Source organism: Sorex fumeus, unplaced genomic scaffold (assembly GCF_029834395.1).
Source record: "Sorex fumeus unplaced genomic scaffold, SorFum_2.1 ptg000063l, whole genome shotgun sequence".
NCBI lineage: Eukaryota > Metazoa > Chordata > Mammalia > Eulipotyphla > Soricidae > Sorex > Sorex fumeus.
In genome coordinates, this window is record NW_026606120.1 from 60,063,290 (window position 1) to 60,082,954 (window position 19,665).

Consider the following 19,665-nt stretch of genomic DNA (forward strand, 5'->3'; position numbering starts at 1 on the left):
CAGCCGGAGCATGCGCGTTGTCCTCGAAAGCGGCTCATGGACTGTGAGCATGCGTGCCGTGTCTGAAGTTGATAAATTGAAATTGAACATGCGTAATTAACCTCCCTGAAAACACGCACACACACACACACACACACACACACACACGCGCGCGCGCGCTCACACACACACGCACACACACACACATTAAAAAAAAAAAACTTCGTTTGTAGAACATGCGCATTCGTTCTGGCTAGGGTGGGATTTTTTTTTTTTTGGAGGGCGGGGTGTTGGTAGTAGGGTTTAAAGTGAGCATGCGCATAAGGCTTGCTGAAGTTTGAACTGATCTAAAACGGCTGGTTCGGGGGTTGCTGTGAGTGAAGTTAAAGCGGGAACTCCTGCTGGTGATGGGGGAGAGGGAACGGTTTGGTGTTGCTATTTCCAAGTTCAGTGGCCTTTCGAAAGTCGTATAGCCCTTAGGAGCTTGTTTCCTTATCTGTAAAATGAGAATAATTATATCTATTTTGCCAGGATTGTTTGAAACATGAGTCTTCTAAGCTGTTTCCAGTGCTGCACAGATCTAGTGTGAGGTATTTATCAAAATTCATCTTTCATTGTTTAAAAATAGGGAAAAGTTGCTCTAATATTTCATCTTGGTTTTCTCTAAGCTTTATTTCTCTTGTCAAACATGCCTTTTTAATAAACATTATCATAGTTACGGGGCTAGAAAGATGATTGGTGGGGCCAGGCAGGCAGAACTGTGGGCCAGGTACTTTCCTGGAACGCAGATGAGCTGGGTTCCATCTTTTTTTTTTTCTTCTTATATTTATTTATTGAATCACTGTGGGAAAAGTTACAAAGCTTTCAGGTTTAAGTGTCGGTCATACAATGATCAAACACCTTTTCCTTCACCAGTACTGATTTGTCACCACCAAGAACCCCAATACACCCTCCTCCCACCCCTCCAAATGCCTGTGAGGCAGATGATTTCTATTTACCTCTTCTCTACATTGGTTACATTCATTATTTCGACAAAAGATGCACCATTATTGTTTAGAATTCCCCCCCCCCCCCCCAACAATCAGAATTGCTGAAAAGGCATTGTGAAATACTTTGTTTTCTATAGCTGGTTATGAGAATCATATAATGTCACGCGGCTGCTATCGCAGCTGTGCGATTTTGGATTTCTGCAAAGAGCCAGATAATTTGACATCCCATATAGTCCCCCGAGCACCGCCAGAATGATCCCTAAGCACAGAGCCAGGAGTAAGCCCTGAGCATAGCAGGGTGTGGCCCTGAAACAAAAAGAACTAAAAACCAAAAAAAAGCGAAAAAGATGAATGGTAAAGAGCATGCCATTAATTAAAAAGGAGATAATATGGTTAAAGTGTGTTTATTGAGCTAACTTGTGTATTCTATATATCCATGTGGTTTGAAGTGTACACTCCTGTGTCTTCAACCAACACACATTTTAAAATTCTCTCTCTCTCTCTCTCTCTCTCTCTCTCTCATGTTTTTTTGGGCCATACCCGACCGTTCTCAGGGTTTACTCCGGGCTCTGTGTTCAGGGATCACTCCTGGTGCTGCTGGGGTACAGGGGTGGTCAGCATCTGGGGATTGAACCTGTGTTGACTGAGTACAAAGCAATCACCCTACCTGCTGTACTGTCTCTACAGATATATTTTATTGGTGTATACATTAGCACATGAATGTTTATTCTGTTAATGGGTTCTCAAAGCCTCTGTTTTTGTTTTTTGTTAACAGGTTCCCTGGCTCACTTTATTTCTTCATTTATTTACGTTGTTGTTCCAGCATGTCAATTGTAACAGTACAACTTGGTCAGTGTGGAAATCAGATTGGTTTTGAAGTGTTTGATGCTTTATTTAGAGATTCATACTGTCTTGAGGGACTCTGCTCTAAAAGAGAGAATGAGGCATATCAAGCATCTTGCAAGGAAAGATTTTTTAGTGAAGAGAAAAATGGAGGTATGTATAGTCCATAGTCCTTTCTTTACTTTAACATGCAACCTCTTCAAGCCTAAATACTCACTGATGTTCAGACATTTTTTCCCCATTTTTCTAACACTGTCTTTTCTGTATTAACCACTTTTGCCTCTCTAGTGGCTGCTTTTCATTAGCATGAGCGTGCTTTGATCCTATGGATCTAAAGCCAGACAAAACTTACCTCTTAAATGTGTACCTTTATTATCATTTTTTCCCCTCCCTGCCCACCTCAGCCAGGGATTAATCCCAGGGCCTCACGCATGTAGACAAATGCTCTACTGCTGATTTGCATCCCAGCTCTAGCTCTGTTTATTTATTTTTGTTTGTTTGTTTTTGGGCCATACCCAGTGATGCTCAGGGCTTACTCCTGACTTTGTGCTCAGGGGATCACGCCAGGTGATGCTTAAGAGACCATATAGGGTGCAGGGGATCTAACCTGGGTTCAACCTGCAAGGCTCAGGTTCAACTCTACCAACTGTACTATCACTCTGACCCCTCTCTTTTCCTTTTCAGGCAAGATTGTCAAAGGATAATCTTTATCCACTAAAATTCTGCTTCTGTCCTAAAACAGAAAACATTCCAGTAACCTCCTTAATACCAGATCCAATGACTTTTTCTTTTTTGTTTTCCCATTCTCTGCAGATCCTATAAGCCACTGGGCTCTGTGTTATTCTATCATAATTCACTTGAATTTTCTATATTAAATATAACTAAATGTAAACTAAAAAACACCTTCTTTGAAACTCCTCCTCTGAATTTTTCTTCTGCAGTGGTCACATTTCAGACACATCTCTGTCCTAACTGTATAGCTGACTCTGGACTAATATTCATTTACCTTGTAATTTTCTCCTTTTATTTTTTTATTTTTATTTTTAATTTTTTTGCTATTTGGGTCATACTCGGCAATGCTCAGGGGTTACTCCTGGCTCTGCTCTCAGGAATTACCCCTGGCAGTGCTCCGGGGACCATATGGGATGCTAGGAATCGAATCCAGGTCGGCCACGTGCAAGGCAAACGCCCTAACTGCTGTGCTATCGCTCCAGCCCCAATTTTCTCCTTTTATACTGGTGACTCTCAAATATCTGTCCTTGCTCTGTCCAGCCTAATTACCAGATAGTTTTACTGCATCTCCCATGTGCACCTCAGGGTCAGTATCTCTATTCCAAGAACGTTCATTCTTTTTCCCCCATTGAAACTTGGGCTTTTGGGGCAGAAAAGATGGTTTAATGGGCTGAGCATATGGTTTGCATATAAGAGATTCAGATTCAAGACCCTGGCATCACATGGTCCTCTGAACACTGCCAGGAGTGACGCCTGAGCACTGCCAGATGTGGCTCACAAATCAAAAAGAGAAAATAAGTAAATAAATAAAACTTGGGCTCTTCTAGTTCATTAACCATCAAACATAAACTTAATTTACCTCCTATATACATATCTCCTGATATCTACCTTTTTCATCTTTGTCATTGCCTTAGTTCAGAGTCTTGTCTTTTCTTACCTGGATTGTTTCAAGGCAATCACATCTGTCCTCTGTGCTGCTGTGTTAGACAAGACCTCTGGCCAAGAGAGACAGTTGCATGGACTGAGTGCTGCTTTGCTTGGAGGCTCAGGTTTGATCCCCAGCACCACATGTCCCATGAGCATCACTGGGAGAAATCCCTAAACACACCCACAGTAACTGTCTAGCACAGCCAAATGGGACCCCAAATCCCACCCACTCTCCTCCCTCTCCCCAAATAAAAAGACATCTAACTATTCTTCCTCTGCTTGAAAGTTTTCAGGGGGGCATGTTGCCTGAAAGATACATTTTCTTTTTTTTTCTTCTTTTGGCTTTTTGGGTCACACCCGGTGATGCACAGGGGTTACTCCTGGCTCTGCACTCAGGAATTACCCTGGCGGTGCTCAGGGGACCATATGGGATGCTGGGAATCAAACCCGGGTTGGACGTGTGCAAGGCAAACGCCCTACCCGCTGTGCTAGCTCCAGCCCCACATTTTCAATGTCTAGCCTTGCATACAAGGACTTCAGTATCTCAGGCTGCCTTCCAGCATCATCTATCACTTCTCCCACCTCCTCCTCCCTCTTCCACTTCAACAGTCCTGAGATTGTTGTTTTCATGGCATTTGTTTGCTTATTTTTGTTCTTGTAGGGATTTGTTGTTGTTATTATTATTTTGGTTTGGGGGTCTCACCCAGCAGTGCTCAGGCCTTATTCCTGTCTCTGTGCTCAGGGTCATTCTTGGCATTGTTCAGGGGACCATAGAGGATGCTGAGGATCAAACCCAGTCAGCCATATGCATGGCTAGAGCCTTCCCCACTGTACTGTCTTTCCAGTGCCTTTTTTTGTTTTTGTTTTTAGGCCACTTTCCGTAGTGCTCAGGAACTACTCCTAGGCTAATGCTTGGGGATGGTGGTGCTCAATGGGGATCATGTGGCATAGGGAGAACAAGCCTGGAACTTCTGCATGAAAAATAAGTGCTCTAAACCATCAATCTGTCTCTCTGGTCTTGATTTTTAGGTTTTGGGGTCACACTTGGGGGCTACTGCTGGCTCGGCACTCAAGGTACCACTGGCAAAGCATGTGCTTTAGCCCTTTGAGCTATCTCCCCGGCACTTCGTGGCATTTTTGTGCCTTGGAATATGGTGCTCTGTTAGTGTGAATTGAGCCTGGGTCATATCAATCATACTATGATTAACTGTTGCATTTCCTCTCTCCCACTAGTTGTTCTAGGCCAGATAGATAATTGTCTTTATCTCTGTATTTTCTCATCACTGTCCTTGGCACTTCTAAGAACTCAGCAGATGTTTTGATACCTGATCCACATTATTTTAGCCCACATTAATTTTAACCCACATTAATTTTAGCCCACATTAATTCACACTGTTTAGCAGAATTAACATTCTAAGCCATCTTTATATACCTGCTGTTGCCCACCTCAATTTCTAAGCAGTATAACACATCTTTCTATCCTCAACCTCTGGAACTTTTGTTTGTTTTTGATGCTGGGGGATACTCCCAGCTGTGTGCTCAAGGGTCAGTTCTGAATGTCCTAGGGGGTACCTTCTGATCCCTGAAAATCCAGAGATCAAACCCTGGCCTCCTGAATGCAATGCATACACTCCAACCCTTTTTGAGTTAACTCCCCTGTATTTTACCTTTTTTAGAATTAGAAGTTTTTGCTCTGAATCAGCCCAAGCAAAACATATGAAACATTTGGCTTTTGATTCTTTTTTTCCCCACTTCTCTAAGTTCCAGTTGCTCGAGCCGTACTTATTGACATGGAACCAAAAGTTATCAATCAAATGATGTCAAAGGCTGCCCATTCTGGCCGATGGAAATATAGTCAGCAAGCATGCCTCTGTCAAAAGCAAGGTTCTGGAAACAACTGGGCATATGGGTAAGAATGGGTTCTCATAATTTTCATTTTAAATAGAGCTGCACAGTCAGTGGTGTAGTTACAACTTGATGTAATATGCACAAAATCTAAAAACCCTCTTTTAAAATTTAAAGTGTTGGATCCACAACGATAATAAAGCAGATAGGATGTTTGCCTTACATGTTGCTGGCCCAGGTTCAATCCCTGCACTCCATATGGTCCCCTGAGTACTGCCAGGAGTAATTTCTGAGTGCAGAGCCAGGAGTAACTCCTAAGCATTGTCAGATGTAGATCAAATTAAAAATTAAAAGTTAAATTTAAAGTATCGTTTCACAAAATAAGAAACTCTTTGGTGGGCGGGGGGGGGGAGGATAGTTTGGGCCACACCCAGTGATGTTCAAGGGCTCTCTTTTCAGGAGTGACCCCCAGCAGTGCTCAGTGGGCCATATATAGTGCTGGGGATCCAACCAGGCCACCGCCAAAGTAGCATGCAAAGTAAAAGCCTTACTCCCTGTACTATTTCTCCAGCCCCCAAGAAAAAGCAGCACTCGTGGTTCAGGTCAATGTAATAATGATAAAACTAGGTGTCTTTTTCTTCACAATTAGAGTGTCAACAAATTTATTCATCTATACCTTTATCTGACAGATATTCCAATTAATGGGGAATGCAGCAAGGTAGTAATATTTCATGGGATTCTTCCAGAAATTCTGATTAAATTGGTTTGAGATGAAGTGCAAGTATTGGATTTTTCAAAGCTTTCCTAGATGATTCTAAAGTGCAACAAAATTACAAAACCATTGCTTTAGAAGGCTTGTTATGAATATCATATATTATGTTGTACCATAAACTTGTACTCAGGGCTTATTCCTGGCTCTGCTCTCAGGGACTCCTGGTAGGACTTGGGGAACAATGTGGGCTGTCAGGGATTGAATCCTGCCTGGCCACATGCAAGATAGCACTCTACCCATTGTATGGTCCCAAAAATAATATTGTGTATGTGTGTGTGTGTGTGTGTGTGGTTTGTTGTTCTGTTTTGGAGCCACATTGTTGCTGCCCAGGGATTGTGTTTGCAGGATCATGGAATGAAACCTCAACCCTTGCATGTAAAGCTTGAAGTCAGCCCATTTGAACACAACTCATCTCTCTGACCCTGATCATTGAATTCTTTTTTTTTTAACAGTGAAGTAAATAGATTTTACTTGGAGGATTTTTAAGGTGTGGAGGGGGAGAGAGTGAGAGAGAGTAACGTACTGGAGAGAACACAGGCTTCTCTGAGAGTGAAGAGAGAGCCCCTACACACATTCTAGCATTAGACATGAATGTACACATCTCAAGAGGGGAGATGCAGGCGACACATGTGCTTGGGCACGACATGTGCTCCGCCACATGGATGTAAGCAGCACATGGGCTCAGGCAGCATATGTGCCGATCATTGAATTCTTTAGTTAAAGAAATGACCTGCAGGGGGCGGCCAGAGATAGTACAGTGGGTAGGAGATAGTACAGTGGGTAGGATACTTGCCTTGTATGTGGCAGACACGAGTTCAATCCCTGATACCCCATATGGTCTCTTAAACTCACTGAGAGTGATCCCTGAGTATAGTCAGGAATAAGCCCTGAGCATGGCTGGGTATGGACCAAAACCCAAAACCAAAACCAAAACAAAAGAGAGAGAGAGAAAGAAAGAAATGACTTATAGAAAGAACTTTCTGGGGTTTGGAGAAATAGTACAGGAGTTGAGGTACATGTCTTCCATGCAGCCAACTTGGTTTTGATCTCTGACAGCACATATAGCCCCCTAGAATCACCAACTTCAGCCCTGAAGGCACCTGGGTACCTTCAGGTGTGACTCTGTTGACTCTGAGCACCATTCGGGTGGCACAAGTAGCCCCCAGCTGGCCCCCAAGCCTGCCCGGAGTAATCCCTGAGCACAGAAACAAGAGTTAGCCTCATGCACCACTAGGTGCAGCCCCCAAACCAAAAACTTAAAGTAAAATAAAAACTTAAAAGCCTTCACTAACCTGTATATTGATTTTTGCTTTCCATTACTGTTCAAATTGAAAGGTATTTGTATTTGTTTCTTTTGCATTTCATAGATACTCTGTTCATGGACCCAGGCATGAAGAATCTATAATGAACCTAATCCAGAAAGAAGTGGAGAAATGTGACTCTTTGAGTGGCTTTTTTATTATAATGAGTATGGCTGGGGGCACAGGATCAGGGCTGGGAGCTTTCATTACACAGAATTTACAAGATCAATACTCAAACTCTCTGAAAGTGAATCAGATTATATGGCCTTATGGAACTGGTGAGGTATGAGCTTTTGTGTAATATTTATATTTGGTGTTCTTTGCAGTTAAAATAACTATTATAAAGAGAGACCTTACTCTCTAGAAATGTTAAGTTCTCGTTTCAGGATGTTACTTTCATGAATAATTGACTTTGCTTGCAGTAGGACCAGGTAGACTGCTCAGTAGGCTGAGGCAGATGCTTTGCATGATGAAGGCCTGAGTTAATCCCAGCACTGCAAGGAACCTGTGTGCCACTGAGAGTGATCCCCAAGCACAGAACTAAAGCAGCTCCTGAGCGCTGCTTTCATTTCTATTTTAACTGCTGAATGTGCCCACCCCCCAAAAAAGAACTTTTTCAAACAAATGAGGTACCTTTGTTTTTTAAAATTCCAAGGAAACGCTCAAGCAATAGTACAGTTGGTAGGGTTTTTGGGGGATTGTAGGTGTCATTGCCAGCCTGGTAAATGTAAAGAATTTTCATGTCTTTTATTTGAGAGGAAATTTATATTTGAGCTAATCACTCACCATCCGCACAGTAGGAGAAATTAAAAATGGAGTTAAGGAGGCCAGAGAGATAGTACAGGAGTTAAGATGCTTGTCTTGCATCCAGCTGACCTCAGTTCAATTCCAGACATCAACAACACATATTGCCTCTGACACACAAAGCCTGGAAAATCCCTAAGAATAGCTGGGTGTGTCCACCCTCTAAGATAAGTAACTATAGGAACTGATGTAGGAAAATGTGACAGTAATCATTTATCAAGTCCTTATATAAGTGCTTTACTTGTGTATCATTACTCCTTAATACTTTCAGAGTTTAACATAATTCTCTTGGGGGGGGCGGGTAGCACTGGTGTTTGGGCCACACCTGGACTACTCCTGACTCGGTGCAAAGAGTCATTTCTGGAAGTGCTCAGGGTCATTTCTGGAAATACCTAGGGATCACATGCCATGTCAGGAATTGAACCAGGGTTGGCTGCATGCACACAGACACTTTAATCCCAATACAGTCTCTCTAACCCCATAATTCTTTTGCTCTGTTTTGTTTTGGGCCATACTTGGTACTGCAAAGGGCTTACTGACTCTGTGCTCAGGCATCACTCTTGGCAGGACTCTGGGGCACATGTGCGGTGCCAGGGATCAATCCCTGGTTGGCTTCATGCAGGACAAGTGCTTTACCTATTGGACTACCTCTCTGCCCCCCACCTAATAATTCTTATATCATCTTATAAATGAGCTACCTGAGGCATTTAAATGATTTGTTTATAATCTTATATCTGAAGTTTGGAGAGGTCACATATCAACTGAGATTTAAATAATTTGTTTAAGATCATGTATCTCAGAGTTGGAGAGATAGAATTGTAGGTAAGGTGCTTGTCTTACACACAACTAACCCAGGTTCTATTTCCGTTATCCCATACAGTACCCCAAGCCCTCCAGGAGTGATTCCTGAGTGCCAAGCCAGGAGCAATTCCTAAATATTTGCTTTTTCTTTGGGGGGGGGGGGTCACACCTGGTGATGCACAGGGGTTACTCCTGGTTCTGCACTCAGGAATCACCTCTGACGGTGCTCAGGGGACCATATGGGATGCTGGGAATTGAACCCGGGTCAACCGCGTGCAAGGCAAACGCCCTGCCCGCTGTGCTATTGCTCCAACCCCAGCAATTCCTGAATATTGCCTGGTGTGGCCAAAAAAGATCATGTGTCTAGAAAGTCATAGAACAAGTATTTGAACCTGAGCAAGATGCCTTCAGTGGGAACTTTTTTTTTTCCCCAAGAAATTGGGTGGTGAGGGGAGAGTGGTGGGCATACCATACTGAGTGGTGTCCAGAGGTTACTCCTGACTCTGTGCTCGGTACTTACCCCTGGAGTATGGAGGACCAAGTGTTGTCAAGGATTGAATCATATTTGGCTCTATGTAAGGCAAGTGCCTTAACCCCTGTACCATCTTTTTGGCCCAGAAGCTACTTTCTCTTTTGGTTTTTGTGCTACCTGGAAGTGCTCAGGGCTTATTCCTGACTCTGTGTTGAGGAATCTGGCATACTTGGGGGACCATGTAGGGTGCTGAGATTGAACCTGGATTCAACCTCCTCAGCATGCAAGGCAAACACCCTATCCACTGTACTACTCTCCAACCCAGAAGCTACCTTCTTAACCACTAATCTCTCCTGTCTTTCTTACTGACTCTCTTCCTGTTCAGGTTATTGTTCAGAACTACAACTCCATTTTGACTCTTTCTCACTTGTACCGATCTTCAGAAGCACTTCTAGTCCATGAGAATGATGCTCTTCATAAGATCTGTGCAAAACTGATGAAAATCAAGCAGATCTCATTCAGCGATATAAATCAAGTCCTCGCACATCAGCTGGGAAGTGTGTTCCAACCTACTTATTCTGCAGAGGGCACGTGTAACTACCGGAGAAATCCATTAGGTGTGTATCCCCCTCATGCACAATTGGCAGGAAAGTCTTCTGTTCTGAAAGGTGTCTGTCCCTAGCTCCTCTCATATATATATATATATCTAAAGATATATTAGGTTTTTAACTGAGAAAACTTTCTGAAGCATTGCTTAGCTCGGAGAAGTTTTTGAGAAGTTACTAAATTTCTCAAAAGAGTGATAAATACCTACTAATTCCATTTCTTTTCTTTTGGGTTATTGGGTCACACCCATCTGTGCTCAGGACTGGTTTTGTGCTCAGAGATCACTACTGGGGTTGGGGGACCATATGTGGTTCTAGGGATCAAACCCATGTCAGCCACATGCACCGCAAAGACCCTACCTGCTCTACTATTTTTTCATCCCCTGTCTACTTTTCTAGAGAATTTTTTTGTCAATAGGTTCTGTATATCATTTAGTCATAGAAATATATAAAAGAATGAGAAAATTTTCTAAAGGAGTATTTACTGATGACACAATGATTATAAAATATTAACTCTCATTCTTGCTTTGTTTTCCTGAGATTTAGCTGAATATTTTGTTCACATTTCCAGTTACCTAGCTTCATTACCCTTGTTTCCTTTTTCAGAGTATGTGTTTTTTTTTTCAGTCATCCTAAAATAGATGGTGGAATGAAATAGTCTGTAAAATACAGTCTCTGAAATTTTATGTACTTTTTATAGTTTAAGCATGTCTTGCCTTTGAGTACAAAATATATTTGCCTGAAAAAAAATCACAGCAATGTTATATAAAGATAATAGGAACAATGTGGCATTTTAAAATCTAATTCAGGGCCAGACAGTACAGTTGGTAAAACATGGGTAAGGCAGGTGTTGGCACATTTGCTGAAAATCACTATTATAAAAGCTGACGAATACCAACTTCTCTCATTCCTGTCCCAATAAACTAGTAGTTTCTGCTCCTCACATGGGATCATTTAATATTTGTGCATGTATGGATTTACATGCCTGGCTTCTCTTGCTGATCATGATATCTCTGGGAATCATTCACGTGTGTATCAAAAGTTCATGCCTGCTGGGGCTGAAGAGGTAGTACAGGGGGTAGGGTGTTAGTGACTGACCTGGGTTTGATCCTTGGCACCCCATATGGTTCCCCCAAGTACTACCAGAAGTGATCCCCAAGCACAGATCCAATACTAAGCCTAAAGCATAACCAAGTGTGGCCCAAACTTAAAAAAAAAAAAGTTTATGCCTGTGCTGGAAAGATAAAAGTTAAAGCATTTGCCTTATATGCAGCTGATCCAGATTCCATCCCTAGCACTACAAACGGTCTCCTGAGCACTACCAAGAGTGATTCTTGAGCACAGAACTAGATTAAACTAGACTTAACTAGATTAAAACTGTTCATTGTGACTCAAAACAACCAAAACTCTAATGCATACTTTTTTTCCTTCACAGGAGATTTAATGGAGAGTTTAGTTCCCCATCCTGAATTTAAGATGCTGGGTATTCGTAACATTCCACAAATGTCTGAGAACTTGCTGGCATATAGCACGTTTACTTGGGCTGGCCTCCTGAAGCATTTGAGACAGATGCTCATTTCTAATGCGAAAATGGAAGAAGGTAAAGTGTATTTTACAAACCAGCAGCCCACAGGCTGGGAAAGATGCCGGCCCTAGAGTGCTTAGTGTGATCTGGCCCCATGGAAACCACTGGCTTTCAGTCCAGAGAAACTCCAGCAGAAATTCTTACGGTCTCCCTGGAGGCGTCTTAATCACTTCAAATTTTGTTTCCCCTGAAAATTTCAGATGAGTACCATGTTTGTTTCCATTCCATTTTTTAAAACCAAAGTAATATGTGAATATAATTTTTCAGAATATTCTATAAATAGTTACTGTTACTGTGTCTGGCATATCGAATACGTCACGCGGAGCTTGCCAGGCTCTGCCATGCGGGCGAGATACTCTCGGTAGCTTGCCGGGCTCTCCGAGAGGGGCGGAGGAATCGAACTCGGGTCGGCCATGTTGGCTGCGTGCAAGGCAAACGCCCTACGGCTGTGCTATCGCTCCTCACACAGTACATGATCTGTAAAATTCAGTTTGTTTTCCTTTACTGAATCTCTTGAGATTCCATCCTATTGTTATATTTATCAATAATTATCCTCACACCTACCACCACACCTCAGATACTCAGCGAAAACTGTTTCATATTTTCCTCAAAACCGAGGAGTCGAAATCACTTTAGGTGAACCAGCTAAAAAGTTAAACACTCTTTTCTTTTCCCTTTTTTTGGTTTTTTGGGTCACACCTGGAGATGCTCAGGGGTTACTCCTGGCTCTGCATTCAGGAATTACTCCTAGCAGTGCTCAGGGGACCATGTGGAATGCCAGGGATTGAAACCTGGGTTGGCTGCGTGCAAGGCAAACACCCTAACCCCCCCCCCCCCCACCCCGTACTACTGCTTCAAGCCCCAAAGTTTAACACTCTTTAGCAGTTAAAAACAAACACCTTTCAGGTCTTTTAAGTCATTTGTAACATCTGCTTTTCTCCTGGTGGTAGGTATTGATTGGCAGGTCCAGCCTCCCTTCTCAGGACGCCCCCCACTGGGCAAGAAGGCCCTGGGCTCCGAGCGGCACTGCAACACCTCCCTGGCTAACCTGCTCATCCTGCGTGGGAAAGAGGTGCACAGTGCAGAGCTGGGTAAGCAGCAGTTAGGGGAAACATTAAAATGGAGGTTTTGCTCATATACATGCTGAAAGAAAGAAGACCCTGAATTTATTCTTAGAGAAAGAAAGATGGTAACCCCGCGGTTTTGTTTTCAATTTTATTATTTTAGTTTTGGGGCTACGCCTGGTGGTGCTCAGGTCTTACTCCTAGCTTTGTGCTCAAGGGGCCGGCACTCCACCCACTGTACTATTGTTCCAGCCCATAACTGTATTTTAGAAGTAGATGTAACCTTCTATATCAGTCTAAGATAACATCAAAAAATAGAAAATGTTTCAGCAAGACAGCGTTTAATTCTCCTGAATCTGAATGCTCTGCTGTCTGTGGTTGGTTTCCTCTCTCTGCTCTAAGGTGTATCTGAGCTTCAGCAAGAGTAAACCTTGAAGGACAGGGCGTCCACAGCCTCCCAGTCCTAGCCCACACTTCCCTCTCTGAGCTACACATCAGGCCCTCACCAAATGTTCTTGTACAGAGACCCACTGCAGCATTCACACTAACAAAAACACAGAAATCAGGACTGGAGCAATAGCACAGCAGGTAGAGCATCTGCTTTGCGTCCGGCCAACCTGGGTTCATATTCCCAGCATCCCATATGGTCACCTGAGAACCACCAGGAGTAATTCCTGAGTATAAAGCCAGGAGTAACCTCTGTGCATTGCCGGGTGTGACCAAAAAAGCAAAAACAAAAACAAACAAACAAAAAAAACCAGAATGTGTCAACTACATTATGCTGTTTTCACATAAGGAAGCATTTGATATAAATGATTTTCTTTTGATATGGAAAATAGGTTCACAACACATTAGTGAATAAAAAGTATAGATTATAGAAGAGTTTGTGCGAGATGCCATAGTACGGCAGAGAGGGCATTTGCCTTGCATGCAGCAGATTGATGTTTGATCCCTGGCACTCCATATGGTCCCCTGAGTACCACCAGGAGTGATCCCTGAGTAAGGTCAGGAATAAGCCCCTGAGCACCTCAAACAAAAAAGGAAAACAGCTTCTCCCCCCAAAATTGGCATATGGATCGTATTCCCCAAAGCAATATAAAATGTGTATACGTGTGGGGGTGGGGGTGGGGGGGTGTCGAGGATTGAACCCTGGCCTCATACATGCAAGGCATGTATTATCCTGCAAAGCTACATCGCTAACCCTTAAACTTGCTTTGAAGGATAAAATAAGGGGCCAGAGAGAGATTTGAAAGGACCAGAATATGTAATTTGTGTATGGGAAGCCCATGTTTAATTCCCAGCACCTCATACTCCTCTAACACACCTGGGAGGAACTCTGGAGAATTGTGCCAGGAGTAGCCCTTAAGCAGTGCTGAGTGTGGCCCCAAACTAAACAAAAAAAATTTTGTAAGTTTGTATATGAGTGTGTGTATGGGTGTGTGTGTGTGTGTGTGTGTGTGTGTGTGTGTGTGTTTTGATGACAGTGGTGCTCAGGGCTTACTCCTATTTCTATGCTCAGGGATCACTTCTAGCAGAATAAAGGGGACCATATGGGGTACCAGGGACCAAACCCAGGCCGACCATTTGCAAGGCAAGCATCTTACTTTCTGCACTCTTTCTCCAGCCCCAAAACAACAACAACAAAAAGTTGATAAAATGTAAAACAAGGACAGGGTTGCAGCTCAATGCGCAGCTGCCTTGAATATGTAAGACCTGGGCTTGAGTCTAGAACAACCAAATAAAAATAAAAAGAGGAACCAGAGCAATAGTACAGCAGGTACGGTGTTTGCCCGGCGTCCCATATAGTCCCCTTAGTCCCTCCAGGAGTAATCTCTGAGTGCAGAGTCAGGAGTACGTCCTGGCATCACTAGGTCTGGCCCCCAAACGAAAACAAAATAACAGAAAAAAGGAGATTTATGGTGATAGGGACAAGAAAATATGTTTATTAATTTGTTTCACAAATTGCTGATTTTTTTTTTTTTACATAAAAATGACTTACTTTGTTTTACTCCAGAGGGCTTTAAAGATCCAGCTCTGTATACCTCCTGGTTAAAGCCTGACAATGCTTTCAATGTATGGAAAACCCAGCGAGCCTTTAGCAAGTATGAGAAGTCTGCAGCCTTGGTCAGCAACAGTCAGTTCTTAGTGAAGCCACTTGATATGATTGTGGGCAAAGCATGGAATATGTTTGCTTCAAAGTAAGTAAAATTTAAACACACATTTCCCATCGATATGGGATGCTGGGAATCGAACCCAGGTTGACCACATGCAAGGTAAATGCCCTATCCACTGTACTATCGCAGATAATATAATGTAAACATAGATGACAAGGGGCTGGAGCGATAGCACAGCGGGTAGGATGTTTTTTTTTTTTTTTTTATAATTTATTTATTTATTGAATCACTGTGGGAAAAGTTACAGAGCTTTCGGGTTTAGGTCTCAGTCATGTAGATACCGAACACATTTCCCTTTACCAATACTCATTTTTAACCCCGAACCCCAATAGACCCCCACCTCCCACCCCTCCCAATTCTTGTGAGGTAGATGAGTTCTAGTTAATACTCTATCTACTTTGACTAGATAGATTATTTCGATAGAAGATGCACAATTATTGTTAAGAGTTTACGACCCACCCTCCCCCCCCCAATCAGACATGCTGAAACAGCGTTGTGAAATGATTTGCTTTCTACAACTTGGTTTAAGAATAAAATGATGTCGCGCGGCCGCGATAGCGGCCGCGCGGTTTTGAATTTCTGCTATTTTACTTATTGACCCTGGAAGAATTTCTATTAAAAGTTAGCTAGTTAAGAGATTGGTTTCTGTGTCCTGGAGTCGTGGCCGTGCCGGAGAGCCGCTCGTGGGGGGCAGCTGGCGACCCCGGTGGGGCGTGGGGGACGGCCCACAAAGCCCCCCTTCCCATGAGGTCCCCGCTGCTCCCCCCCCCCCGAGCCCGGCTCAAACCCGCTTTCCACAAGGCTCCCGTGCGGCCGCCATCTTTCTTTCCAGAGAGGAGCGGGCGGGCCGGTCAACGCCCTTCCCCCTCCGGGCAGGCTTGGTGGCGCGGATCAACACAAGTCCATTTGCTTTTCTGCTCCAAGCGGCTGGTTCTCTGTGCTAAGTCCTTGTGCCTCCGGGGCCGTGGCCGTGCCGGAGAGCCGCTCGTGGGGGGCAGCTGGCGGGTAGGATGTTTGCTTGCACGCGGCTGACCCGGGTTCAATTCCCAGCATCCCATATGGTCCCCCGAGCACTGCCAGGAGTAATTCCTGAGTGCAGAGCCAGGAGTAATCTCTGAGCATCACCAGGTGTGACTCAAAAAGAAAAAAAAAATAGATGAAAAGATCTGGAATTACCTTGTTTGGACTGATCTAATATAAATAATGTATATGGGTAGACCTCATAAACAACAATTTATTTCGCGATCTGCAGGCTTAGATGTCTGTGATCAAGGTATTGGCAGGGCTGGAAAGGTAGTCCAGGGCTCTTAAAGCACTTCCCTCACACATTGCTGTCCCTGGTATGAATTCCCTACATCATGTATGGTCCCTTAAGGGTCACTCCTGAGCACAAAGTCCCTGTGGTATGGCCCCTAAACAAACAAAAAACAGTGGTGTTGGCATATCTGAAGTAGGTAAGGTCCACTTCTTGCTTCATTCATTGGTGGTATTTTCACTGACCCTTAATTGGTAGAAGGGGAACGGGAAGTCCATAGCCCTATGAGAAGGGCATTAATGCCCTTCATGAGACACTGATCTTCACCTGTACCCAATCACCTTCCTCAGACCCCTTCTCCTGACTCCATTTCCCTGGAATTTGCGGTTCATCATAGGAACTTCAAGGAATAATATATCCAATCCAAAGCATGGCTGCTACTTTGTAGGTGTGAAACTTTGGGTATGTCAGGCTTCATTTCTTTATCTAGATAATTTGATCCACTGAGAGGATATATGATGAGGATTAAATGAGAAAAATCATAAAAACACCGAGTGCAAGGGATGGGAACTAGTGGTTACTATATATGCCTAGCATGTACCTGAACTGGGGGTGATTTCTGCATCACATGGTTCCCAAAGCACCAGCTGGTGTGGCCTAGAGGTCCCCAGACCTGCCAGGGTAACCCAGGTCTCCGAAGCCCTGCAGGACCTGAGCAGCATTGCAACCTTGGGCTCTTGCACTATACCATCAGTCTGGCTGACAGAACTACTAGTGGGGCCTTTGGATCTCATGAGCACTGCATGGGAGATTTCCTTCCCTATATGAAAACAAATATAACAAATATACAGCTGTTGTAGTGCCTGACTAGTAAATGCTCTGCTGTTTCTTTATGTTCTTTATTGGGAGTGGGTATATTGGGCCACAACCAGCACTGCTCAGGGCTAACAACTGACTGTTCAGGGATAACTGCTGGCAGTTCTCAGGGAACTCTATGCAGTGCTGAGGGTTAAACCAGGGTCTGCCACATGCAAGACAAATGCTGGAACCCTTATACATTCTCTCTAATCCTATTCCGTATAATGAATGTTGAATATACAGAGCAGTTTTTAAATGAAATAAAATTAAATAGAAATTTTATTAGTAGTCAGAGACATTTGGGGCTGGAGAGATAGTATAGTAGGCAGGGTGCAGGACTTACATGAGGCTGACCCGGGTTCAATCCCTGGTACCTCGTTGGGCCCTGAACACTAAGGCTTGAGTAGTTCCTGAGCACTGCCAGGTGTGGCTCCAAAAGAAACAAGAAAAAAGGCAGGGAGCTTGAGGTTTGTGTCACAGTAGTGGTTCTCAGGTTCACAATTCCTGGCTCTGTGCTTTCTGACCTCATTGACATATTTTGAAGGTTTGCTAATGTTTGACATAAACACTGAAGTAAATATAAAAATTTTAAGAGACTCTGCTATTTTCAAATGTTCATGAATCAGGAAAGCCCTATTTATTGTTCAAGTATTATTTATTTGCTTGAGATACTTTGTTTTTTGTTTTTTTCCCATCAGGGCCTACGTTCATCAATACACAAAATTTGGAATTGAAGAAGAAGACTTTCTGGACAGTTTCACATTGTTAGAACAAGTTGTTTCCAGTTACTGCAATCTTTGAACTTAAAGAGTGAAAAGTCCCCCAAGTTCTTTTCTGTTTGTTTTTGTTTGGGGACTACTCCAAGCTCAGTGCTTGGAAGTGCTCCAGGAGTTGTGTGGAAATAAGGGTTAAACTTATTTAACCCTTATTGCATGCTCCCACATGCAAAACATGTGATCTAGGAGCTGGAGAGACAGGACAGTGGGTCTTACATGCAACCGACCTGGGTTCAATCCCCAGTAACCTGTAATTCCTGAGAATCTAAAGTGTGGTCCCAAAACATAAAATATGTGTTGCAGCCCTTTGGGCCAACTCAACCCTAAATTATTTTTGTTTGTTTTAGGGTCACAGCGGTAGGGTGTTCGTCTTACAAGCAGCCAACATGGCCGACCCGAGTTCGATTCCTCCACCCCTCTCGGAGAGCCCGGCAAGCTACCGAGAGTATTCGATATGCCAATCACAGTAACAACAAAGTCTCCAATGGAGACATTACTGGGCCCGCTCGAGCAAATCGACGATCAACGGGAGGGCCTTTTAGGGTCACACCTGATGGTACTCAGGAATACTCCCAGCTTTGTACTTGGTGGGGTCATTCCCAGTGGTGCTCAGGGAACCATGTGGTGCTGGGGATGAAACCCAGGACTCTTATGTGCAAAGCATGTGCTTATCCATTAATCTATTTTTATGAACCACCTGTAATTTTATAAATAAAATATTCTGAATACTACTTTTTCTATGAGGTTTTCAAAGTTCTATCTGTTAATTAAGTAATAAAACTGAATTATCACTCTTTGCATTTTTCTTCTTGGTTTTGAATCATACCCTGTTGTACTCAGGGACTACTTTCTGCTTTGTGCTCAGTAGTTGTTCCTAGAAGCACTGGGTCAGGGGTTGGGGGGTGGGACAGGGGGGATGTGGTGCTGAGAATGAACTCCAGGCTAGGCTTTCCATATGTAAAGCATGTGCTCAGTTTACTGAACTGTCTCTGGCCCCATGACATATTGGCTTTTGGGGTTATACCCAGCGATGCTCAGGGCTTATTTATGGCTCTGCACTCAGGAATTATTCCTGATAGTGCTCAGGGGACCATATGGAACGACAGGGATCAAACCAGGGTTGGCCACATGCAAGGCAAATACCCTACCCATTGTACTATTTCTCCACTCCCACCATGATAATTCTTTCTGCCTGATAAGCCCATAGAAACAGAAATCAAGGAAACTTATTAATGGAGAATAGCATGTTTTCAATAAAACATCTATAGATCCTGCATTTTCCTTTTAAAGAAAAATTGATACTCTTAGAAATAGCTTTATAAACATTATACTACTGAGATGTTGAAACTCTAGAACTATATATTAAAAGAGAAAATTTTGTTTTCTCCTGTGTTCCTAAATCTTTCCCTTATCCTCAGAAAATTCCATAAATATGAGTTAAATCAGAGCTCAAGTTTTGTTTTGTTTGGGGGGCCCACATCCTGCAGTGCTTGGTAGGGATACTCCTGCCTCTACACTAGGAATTACTTCTGGTGATACTGGACGTATCATATAAGATGCTGGGGATCAAACCTGGGTTAGTTGTATTTAGGGTAAGCACCCTATCTCTTGAGTCCATGAGTACAATTTATTTTTCTTTTTGGGTCACACCCAGCAATGCTCAGCATTGCTCCTGGCTTTGCACTCAGGAATTACCCCTGGCGGTGCTCGGGGACCCATATGGGATGCTGGGAATCGAACCCAGGTTGACCACATGCAAGGTAAACACCCTATCCACTGTACTATCGCTCCAGCCCCGAGCACAAATTTTTAAACACAATTTATTTATTTGGGGAGGAGCAGCAGAGGATATACCTAGCAGTGCTCAGGAGCTATTCCTGACT

The 19,665-nt window shown here is 43.4% G+C and overlaps 1 protein-coding gene across 1 annotated transcript; it reads left to right on the forward strand.

The window, feature by feature from the left end:
* Positions 1–533: 533 nt before the first annotated feature.
* TUBD1 (tubulin delta 1) lies at positions 534–17,884 on the forward strand. The gene is made up of 9 exons (XM_056126599.1): positions 534–569; positions 1,744–1,964; positions 5,232–5,379; positions 7,455–7,671; positions 9,851–10,082; positions 11,506–11,670; positions 12,606–12,746; positions 14,734–14,917; positions 17,705–17,884. The coding sequence occupies exons 2-9, from the start codon at positions 1,793–1,795 to the stop codon at positions 17,805–17,807; spliced, it is 1,362 nt and encodes a 453-aa protein (XP_055982574.1). The 5' UTR covers positions 534–569; positions 1,744–1,792; the 3' UTR covers positions 17,808–17,884.
* Positions 17,885–19,665: the final 1,781 nt, after the last annotated feature.